The 10,589-nt window shown below is 33.1% G+C and overlaps 1 protein-coding gene and 1 long non-coding RNA gene across 2 annotated transcripts; both read right to left on the bottom strand.

Annotated features, from left to right (window-relative positions):
• Window positions 1–3,128: 3,128 nt before the first annotated feature.
• On the bottom strand, window positions 3,129–9,344 carry LOC144998299 (uncharacterized). Its single transcript, XR_013660238.1, has 4 exons — window positions 9,077–9,344; window positions 3,994–4,073; window positions 3,776–3,883; window positions 3,129–3,382 (listed from the first exon to the last, which is right to left on the bottom strand). It is a non-coding gene; the product is annotated as an uncharacterized LOC144998299 (long non-coding RNA).
• Window positions 5,102–5,937, bottom strand: LOC145047602 (uncharacterized). The gene is made up of 2 exons (XM_078995905.1): window positions 5,743–5,937; window positions 5,102–5,653 (listed from the first exon to the last, which is right to left on the bottom strand). Exons 1-2 carry the CDS (start codon window positions 5,935–5,937, stop codon window positions 5,102–5,104), a joined length of 747 nt encoding a protein of 248 aa, XP_078852031.1.
• Window positions 9,345–10,589: the final 1,245 nt, after the last annotated feature.

Genomic DNA, 10,589 nt, shown 5'->3' with positions numbered 1-10,589 from the left:
TTTTTTTCCCATTTGTACCATCCTTACATTGTTTTTGTTGTAAGTTAAATAATACATGTTATACATTAAAAAAAAATCATATTGTCACTATCTATGTTTTTATTTTTCAAAATTATATATATATTATTTTGTAAAATTATTTAATCAATCGGACCACTCCTCACTCTTACCACAAGGACAATATTAGTGAAAAAATGTGTGAACATTAATAACTATGCATTCAAGACATAAGGTACAATCACTGCTAAAGATAAATATACCAAAAAAAAAAAAAAAAAAAAAAGTCTCTTCAACTAAAGATGTGTCGGGTGTCATGTGTGAAGTATGGCCGAAATCTAGAATCCACGAGTCATTAGTAGTACATGTATAAAAAAAGGGAAATTACATGATTGTGCTACATAATTGGTGTGAAGATTACGACCAAAATTTTGATGGTTTTATCTAGACACAAAAAGAACAATCTTGGACAAGTGGATCCAAAAAAGACAAGATGAAACCCGTCTAAAACAAAACCGGGTCAAAAAATACTGGATCGGAAAAAAACTGATCTAAAAAGAGGTTGTTTCGAGACTGAACGTAAAAAAGACCTGACCATTTCGGGACCAACATAAGACTGGTCTGAGAGCGACCCGAGACCGGTCTCAAAAAAAAAAAAATCCATAATTTATAAACATATCATTTTTGTTTCAATTACATAATTTTTAATCGCACATTATTCAATTCCTTTTCTTTTTTCTTTATTAAATTTTAATATATCATTATTATATATATTAAAGTTTTCAAGAAAAGGAATAGTGAATTTATCATTTTTTTTTTCAGAATTGGTCCTTATATTACTGTTGGACTTCAAAGTTAGGAATAGTAATTTTGATGTTTTTTGGCAACTTTGCTCTTCATTTTTATAAATTTTGCCATTTTTGATCGTTGCAATCAATATTTTAACATTTTTTAGGAACCTTTTAATATTTAAAGTTTTGCCACACAACTTTAACAGTTTTGACAACTTTGATCCCTTTTCTAAAAAGTTGTTAAGTCCTATCCCTTTAATTCGTCAGCCGTTTTGATACTTCTGGTCCTTGCAATCAAACTTTTACATTTTTTCATAAAAACATGAAAAAAACGGTCCGACGCAAAGCCCGGGCTTTTCATCATTGCACTTTCTACGTCTGTAATATTTATCTATTCGAAAACAACAGTGAAAGCTTCTGATCCCTGCGTAGCGGAGGTAACCTTTCTAGTTTTAAATAAAATTTAATGACCGTTTCAACACCAACCCCATAAAAATGGGATTGTTTCGAGGCCAACCCAAATTTGGTCCGGAACCATAGATGCGCAGCTCTAGTCAAATCCGGACCACAATGCTGATTTGCTCAAGCAGCAAAGTGATCAAGCCCAAAATTATGCATCACACCATTTTCCGAGTAATTTGACAAAGTTTGCCCATTATGCGGTCTAATTGCATCGTTTGGTGAATTAGAAAACCCAATGACCCATTTGGAAGTTGAGAAGCGTAAAATTTTCCACCAGATTGAGTCCAAGAAGTATAGGGTGTCGCCGCTTTCCATGATGTGTGGGGTACTACAGGAGCTGCCATTAACGCAAACCTACTGCCACCTGCACCAAAAGCGTTGTTGATGCTATCGGTTTGCTAAGAGAGTCGTTAAAAACCGCTGAAGAGTTGCCGTCTGTCACGACCACCGTGAAATCCGCCATCACGATTGTTGGGGAAGGATAAACCACCACGATAGCCACCTCTGGAATTGTGATTTCGACCACCGTGAGAAACACCACAGTCCACCACCACGGGGAGGAAACCCTCGATAATGGTAACAAACCGAAGCTTCGTGAGCATGCTTTTGGCAGATTTAACAAGTAATTGCCTTACCTTTTTATGAAAGTATGGATTACCGAATACCGAATCAGAGTCTGGAACAACATCACTAATAGATTTCAATTGATCATTTAGATGTTTGATTTCGTCACAATAAGTATTAATACTCTTGGTTTCCTTTATTCATCCAAACAAATGACAATTAGGATGAAACTAGGTTTTGCTACGATGATGATGAACTCATGGTATTATCACAAACAAAATAAGGCATTTGTTGAACATTAACAAAAAAATTATAGATCCATAATACATTTGATCATGAGAATGATCTATTGACGAGCTTGAAAGAAACTTCTAGCCATAAATTTAATAATGAGATTCAAATGTTCATGAATACTGCAACACATAGCTCAGGTATAAAGTTCTCATCAGACAACTGCCCTAGAATCATAGTCATTAGTGTAATATTTTTAGGGTATCTGTTGTATCATCTAAATCATTTTCTATAATCCATGTTGGCATAGGTAGTTTTCCTATAGGGAGATTCTTGTTCGTCAGCATGGCTACAACTTCCTCCATTGTTGGTCTGTTTGCAACTTTTGCAATACACAGCAGTCCAATGAGGATAAATCTTGTTGTAATGCTGATATTGGCATAAATTCTATTATATAATGAGATTTTCCTACCCACCATTCTTTCCAAATCTACAAAAAAAATTTCATTTCTATAATTATACTCCCACTAAAAGAAGGGCGTACTAGCATACTCAATACAAGTACATTTGGCATTCATTTTCATCTTTGTACTTTACTACCGGAAGCACATGACTCACACTTGGATCGAGGAAAGTCACAAGGTTACCAAAAAGCCAATAAATGATTCCGTTTTATTCAAGTATGTCATTACCATTGTTTCGGTAATGACTAGTAAGATGGTTGTTATTCCGACCCTAGTGGTCATATCAAATTGAGTCCGACTATGATGAGAGGTCGTTAGAACACGACCCATCGGTCTGTTACAATAGATAAATAAAAGAATTTATCCTGAGAAGAAGGAGTCCACAATAAGGACTTATTTGGTAACTTGAAGGTTACGATTGAAATTACAACATAGTACGATAAGCAGATGCAAGATTGGGCATCGTCTGCGGTCAAGAAAGCCATAGAGTTAAATACTCTTTCGAGGAAACATAGAAGTTACAGTTTATTATTGTTTCATTGTCCTATAAAAGAATTGTGTTCTTGACAATTGATGAACATCTAAAATAAGGATCTGTGGTTGGCTGCTATTTTTTCCATTTTTTTCTCTTTTTAACAAATAATCTTATCATTGAGCTTTAAATTCATAGGCCCTTGAGTCTAGTGACTAATGCAACGCATATGACAACTGTGCAAACAAACTAACCTTTCTTTGTCCGCCATTGCCCCACACACAATGTCATGTTACCAAAATCTTGAGGTCTTCATATACCTCTTTTTATCCCGTTAGCCCATCTAGCATTCCAAACCACACAATTTAATTATCTTAACTATTAAGAGCCCCAATATAAACCTGTAACAATGAAAGCAAGACCAAGAAATGATCGCCTAAGCAAACAAAATAGGCAAAAACTTATTAAACACCCGACTTTGGCATCTAAAAACCCTAGATTACCTGATCATGTCCCCATTAACCCTATTAGGTAAAAAATAAACATCACCTTAATAGGAATGAGTGAAGCTGTTTCTTTTTTACTTAATGACATTAATAGGTTAAGCACTTAATGTCAACAACTATACAAGGATGTTTCTATTTAATGCGAATAGCCATCATGAGGTATGTGTTTGTAGCCGAACATCAAAAATAATCCATAAACAACGAATCATTTATAAAAAAAAGTAACATTTGTGAGCCACATAATGAATTTTAAAAACATGAAAAGAAAGCAGGCAGAAATAAAATTACCGAATTAGTTGATGTGTCCAGCTAGATTGACCTTGTGTATGATGATTGTTGAAGTTCTTAGACCTGTAGTCACATCCATCGGTTGACTAGTTTCCTGCATCCAAAAGTCTAGTCCAAAACAAAAACCAAAGAACCAAATTAGGGCAAGGGAAAGGGCAAGTAAAGATTTGAAGCTCAATTGAGCTGTTGGGAGATTTATAAAAGAATCTTTGACTTACTCTTCCAAGTTCGTCTACTTTGATTAGAACGAACTCAATCCTATTGTTCGAACCTATATTAAGTCATCCTTTTGTATCCACTGAACCGCATAACAATAGAGGTATAATGAGGGATTTCAACAAGAGAAGGATTACACTAATCTATAGATGGATATAAATCAATAAAACAAAAGTTACGTTTTCTTGACGTGAAATATACAAACATAAATCTAAAATTACATGAAACCTTGGGTTTAATGGTCGATTAATTCATTCAATTTCATATGTGTGTTGGATGATGAACCAAACAGAGTGGTCAGCATAGGCCAACTGGACAAAAAGGGCTCTACGCATTAGTATATGCAACTAATCTAGGCTGAAATATATAGATTGCATTGTTGAAGAAGAAATTTCTTTCTAGTAAACTTTTTTGAAAAAAAAAAAACAGACTTTGGTTTGGTTATGGGGCGAAGCATGAAGGCTAATGTCAAAATTCAGTTACAAATCATCTAAACCCTAACACCCTGTTCCCGAGTGGAATTTAAAGGAAAGAAAAGAAAAGAAGAGAAATGTAGAGAGAAAAGAAAAGAATGGAAAGGAAAGTAAAGTGTATTTTTCTGTTCCGAATGAAAACTAAACATGGACAACTATACCCTTGTCACCTTTTTCCATAATTTCAAATATATACCACACAATTATTTTGAAAACAAAATTATGCCTAAATTATTTTTCTTTAATTATTTTTTTTACATGATTATTTATATAAAAATCGTTAATGCATAATTCATTATTAATCACAATCCTAGTATATTCTTCATTTATATAACTTTTTCAAACAAAATCAATATAAAGGGTAAAAGAAGTAAATAAACCAAAACCAAAAATAACATAAATGTATGAATAATCAAACAAATTCATAAGAAACCAATTTAAACTCAATGCAAGCATAATCAAACAAATTCCAATGTATGAACTCAAACCAAAAACCAAAAAGTATGAAGTCAAACTGATTAAAAATCAAAAAACTACCATCCTAAGTAAGTCATTTACTTGCCCCCATCATTTTTTTCAGCAAACTTTTTCGTATTTTAAATGGAACTTTAAATAATGTCCCCGCATCAGCTTGATTTCACGACAAAAACATGAGAGCTTCTGCTAATTCATCTGGTTCCAAATCCATTGGCTCTAACTCTTTATAAATTTCATCACCAGTATAAACCCGATGATGAGAGTTTTCGAAGATTTTGTTACCCTCCCTCATAGCAGAAGCCACATCTTTAACTGCACTCATAATAACCTTTTCAAACGATTCAGGTTCAACTTCAAGTTCATCTTCATCTTCGATTTCATGTTTCCTTTTTTTACTTTTGTACTTCTTAGAACTTGAATTTTGCACCGGTGAAAAGCATGTAGGAGATAACACTTGAATATCATCAAGACCATCGTCATCATCATCATTATTTTTTTGTTGTTTCTCAAGTGTTATGTCATTGCTTGCTAGTAACTGATCCACTTCGTCAATTGTTTCTACTTTGATATCCCCGGTCTTGTTCAATCGAGCATTCTTCTCTTTCGAGGTTTCAGCATGCACCCCTGAAGCCCTATCTTTCGCAAACAAAGCTATCATTTCGTTGTAGTTTGGTATTTTTTTGGACTTCAATGAAATTGCCTCTGGCTTTGACTGTAACACACAATCCCAAATAGAATTATCGTTAAGAAAAATAACATAAATGTATACAAACTAAGTAAAATAAAATAAAAGAAACGTACATTAATTAAGTTGGCCCAAACTTCTTCGTCCGCTTCAATTAGTTGTGTTTCAGAATTCCAACTGAACCCACTCAATGAAGTTCCGCGGAACATGTCATACCATTGCGAGAAACCTGATTTTAAAGTTTTCAAACGATTCTTTAAATGACTTTTTGTTAAACTCTTCCCAAACTTTTCATTAAGCTCTTCCACCATGTTAGAGTACGCTTGTGGGATGAAACTCCCACTAATCCTTAATCCTTTCTCATCTTATGTCATCATAGATTGAATAAAACAATAATCCATCCAATCTGTCCATTTTATGTGTTCTTTCTTAGTAACTTGTTCTTCCTTCATCATTTTGACCTGCATAACATCATAAATAAACAAACCAAGCATTGATAACATAAAAAATACATACTTAGAGGATGTACAAATAATGAGTAAATAACATGTCCAAAAGATAAATAACACAAATAAAGTCAAAACACTAACGATTCATACAAAATCAAGTCAAACACAAAAGATCCATACAAAATCAAATTGAAATGATATGATAAAAACTAGTAGCTACATTGACATATCTATCTCATGGTTTCGATTTGGCAAGTAATCAGTCCACATTTGATTTGCAATTAAGTTCCTCATTCGCTCTGCCACAGCATTACTCTCACTTGTCTCTCTTATATTATGGCGCATTTCCTCTCTTGGTTCATTTAACATCTCCTGTAGGACCTCATCTTCAAGATTTTTGTCTCGATCTTCTTCTAACAAAAAGTTATGTAAAATACAACATGCCAAGAAAATGTCTGACTGTGTTTCACAAGAATAAAAAGGTTCTTGTGTACTTCTAATGATAGGAAACCTTCTCTTTAGAACACCAAATGCCCGTTCTATAGCATTACGTAATGAAGCATGGCGAAGATTAAACAACTCTTTTGCATTCTCAGGGGCCCTAGCAGAATACTCCTTCAAATGATATCTGACACCGCGATATGGTGCCATTAGTGTAGTTGTATGAGGCAAACCAGCATCTACCAAATAGTATCAGCCTACAAATAAGTTGTAATTAATTATGTATTAAAAATTAGATTACACATAAGACTAATTTTGGTATTATAAATTTACCCTTTGGAATTACTAGTTTATCTTCTCTAGTGAGTGCATTCTTTAGTATCCTTGAGTCTGATGCTGTACCCTCCCAACCACTTAAAATGTACGTAAACTTTAAATCAAACGTACAAGCAGCCAAGACATTTATCGTAGGGTATCCCTTGCGACCACGATATCTAGGGGCATCTTTGTTAGGTACTTTGACACGAACATGTGTCCCGTCAATTGCACTTATACAATTCTTGAAGTAAGGATAAAATCGTTTTTTTTCTTGGATTTCTTTTTGTACAACGTCACCTTTTGGTTGTTGAATATAATGACTTTCCAGTGATATAATTGCTCGAAGAACTCTATGGAAGCACTTACTTGTAGTGGATATAGAGCGACGGTATAGCCAAGACACAAATCGATTTCTAAAATCATTCCCGACAATGTGCAAAAATCTTGCAACATGCTCTTCAATGGACATGCGTTGAGTAGCTCAAAGACCACCAACTTGTTGTAAGATAGTGCACAATTTCTTAAAAGCCTGCTCACTCATACGGATAAGTTCACGGCATTGTCCACCATTTGAAAGGTCGTGTAGCAACTGTTCACGTATACGTCGTCGCTTTAAAATAAGTTTTCTAGAAGGTAATTTGGGACGGTTTGTGTTGGCAAGGGCACGATGTGTCAAAATGGCCATCAACAAGCAAATCAGATGAATTACTTGTCTTTGCCTGACTCTGAGAAATTGAGCAGGTGTTTGTATGTCACTATCCATCGTTACCTATTTTATGAAAATTATTAAACTATGAGTCTTGTTTTATAGGTTAGATAGATATTTAACAACTAGGATTAGTTAACGAGCCTATAACTTGATTTTTTATTATTTATTTTAATGCAATGGTTCTAAAATTGTGTTAACTAAGTCTATATCTAAACAGAGTTACATATGAGATTGATTGTTTGACCATCTCCATAGCTATATATCTTGATACATGGCAATTATATCAAAGGGTATATATGTAATTATACTATTAGCTAGTATATTAAGTATGTATATGTTCCGAGTTTTACTTAACAAATAAAGCCGATTGTTTTTGAGTTTCAAGTAGAATTTTTATGAGTATTACTGTGCTTTAATACCAAAAATTACCATAACTACAGAGAAACACAGAAAGTTTACAATCTGGAAGACTGAATGAATCATTATTAGATAAAAAAGTTCTTGATTTTGATCAGAAATATCAAAACATTTTGTGGTTCATCTAGTTGATGTAAAGGCTTTTAATTTTGAATTAATACAGAAAATAAAATGGGGAAGATGCTGGAAAATTTCATGGTATTTCAAATCTCTAAAGCATAGCAAAATAAGTTGACATGTAGTTCTTGTTCCAGAGCGTAATTCCTCAAGAACATTAATGAATTCACAACTATTCAATGAACACAAGGTAAATTGGTTGTTCCTATCATCAAAATTGTTGAATAAGAGAATTATCACGTTAGTTATATTCATTGTGTTTATAGTATTTTGTTTGTTTCAATTTTAATTTTTAATAAATTTCTAGATGAGTTCTATAGTCACAGGTAAATAATAATCATACAAAAGAAATCATTGAACTGTGTTCAGAAGAAGAAGAATTGTATTTAAAAAAAAAAAAAAAAAAAAACCCTGATCTTGGAAGTCAACAGCTTCAACAGAGCGTGAAGAAGGAAGAAACACAGTAGCAGCGTGAAGGAGGAAGAAGCACTGTAGCAGCAATTGTATTTTCCTGTGTGTTGATGTTGTTACGTGATTTTATATGGTTCAAGGGTAATATGGTAATCACGTGATTTTCTATATCCTCCATTGATTCTCTTCTCTCCAATTTGGGAGGAAGATTAGGAGAGAAAAAATTCCTCCGATTTCCTTTCCTTTCTTCCCAAATCACTCCAAAAAATTAACTCAGGAACGCTACTGAATCAGTCTTTCTCTCTAATTCCATTATTTTCTCTCGACTTCCCTTGTTAATTGCAACTCGGGAACAGGGCGTAACGTTAAAATGATGATTGAGATATTGCAGCAAATATAACGACCTACGAGCAAATCCGATCAACAAAATATGCAAGTGAGCATACCTCATGTCGACTCCAAAACTGAATAACATAAAAAATTTAGGGGTAAAATAGAAAAACCAATGGAGTGGGTCTGGGAAGAAGTTGGATGAAGAGGTCGATCTAAGCAAAAAAAAAAAGTACCCTAGTTTAAATTGGGGCTCACCGATGCAATCAACACGCGTGGCTATTTAATGATCGAGGAGGAGGAAATGTGGCGGAGGGAAATCAATGTTGAAGTGGGTGGAAAAAAACATCTATAGTGATTCGAGGGGAGTCGGCGGTATAGGAATATCGATGGTGAAAGAAGAAAGAAAGAGGAAGAAAATGTGAAGCGGTGGTGGACGTTGCTCTTTAATTGTCATCTATAATTTATGAAACTAACGGAAGCGATGGTGAGATGATAGAGATAGTGAGGAAACGGTTATGGAAGTAGTGGTATGAAGTTGTCTTAAAAGCTTATAGAAGAAGCCACATGTCTAGCTGGATGGAAGACATGCATTGGACTACAGATACGGTGAAAATGGAAGAGCAGCATTTCACTTGCCAATGGTGAGAATGAAAGAACAACTTTTCACCCGCCATAACAAAACCTAGAGCGAAATACACACATTCTTATATTCAGCCAAAATTCAACAACAATCACACAAAAATAGTTGGTAAATCATCAACCCTCCGTTTATTTTTCGGATTTTTTTTACACAACATCTTATAAAACCTATTACACACCAATCTAATATTAGACCATGTTAACTCACTTCCTAGCCTATCCAATAAATTACTAGTATTTTTTTTCTATTTTTGGCTATTAAGATACATAGCTTTTGACTTTTTTTAGTCTTAATTAGTAATTATCGAAGATATGTCAAACATAGGCTATCTTTTTTTTCCCATGCGAACATTAAACCTTCTCGTTTTTTTCTTCTTTTTTTTTTTCTTTTTTTCTAATTATTTATGATTTGTCAAACAATATTTTTATAGATTTTTGTACGATATAACTTATTTTTCTATTTAAAATTATATCAAACTCATATGTACTAGCAATATATATATATCTTTACTATCTTATAAAAGAAATCTAACTATTTCTAAAAATAAATTGATTATAATAATAATATTTTTTTAAGACGTCCAAATAATGAAGCTGATAGTACAAGTAAACATTAATAAAATAATATTAAATCTTAACCACATTTTGAATTCAAATATTTATCATCAAATCTCCTTATATTTCTCAGCAATTTGATATTGTTCCCTCAAATCCCGGATTCATTCAAATTTTGAACCCTTTTAGATATCCTTAAATTTAGCATGTTGATTCAAATATCCCTCCAATCGCATATACCTCTTTGTTCCCTCATCTGCTATAAAGCCCACCGTCTAGGAACAAAAAATGACTTCATCTTCCAAATAACACCATAGTTTGATTATTTTGTTTTCGACATGTACTTTCTTTTGTAACATAACATTTTTGTAGAGGAAACATATCACCGAAAGAATTTACACACCCCGCCGCTTTGCGCGCTGCTAGTATATATATATATATATATATATATATATATATATATATATATATATATATATATATATATATATATATAACTCATATGTTTTATTTATTTTTAACACTTAAATTGAATCTTTTAGTTAGAAACTTTATTTTATGTTTTTATTATCTT

This window comes from Lactuca saligna, chromosome 5 (assembly GCF_052625555.1).
Source record: "Lactuca saligna cultivar CGN05327 chromosome 5, ASM5262555v1, whole genome shotgun sequence".
Lineage (NCBI taxonomy): Eukaryota > Viridiplantae > Streptophyta > Magnoliopsida > Asterales > Asteraceae > Lactuca > Lactuca saligna.
Note: the sequence above shows the minus strand (reverse complement) of the source record. Positions and strands in the feature narration are given on the sequence as shown.

Excerpts from the sequence above, each read along its gene's own strand:
- LOC145047602 (XM_078995905.1), bottom strand. The coding sequence starts at position 5,937 with ATGGTGGAAGAGCTTAATGAAAAGTTTGGGAAGAGTTTAACAAAAAGT. Across the intron at positions 5,654-5,742 it reads TTTGGGCCAACTTAATTAAT|TCAAAGCCAGAGGCAATTTC; the intron begins GTACGTTTCTTT and ends TGTGTGTTACAG.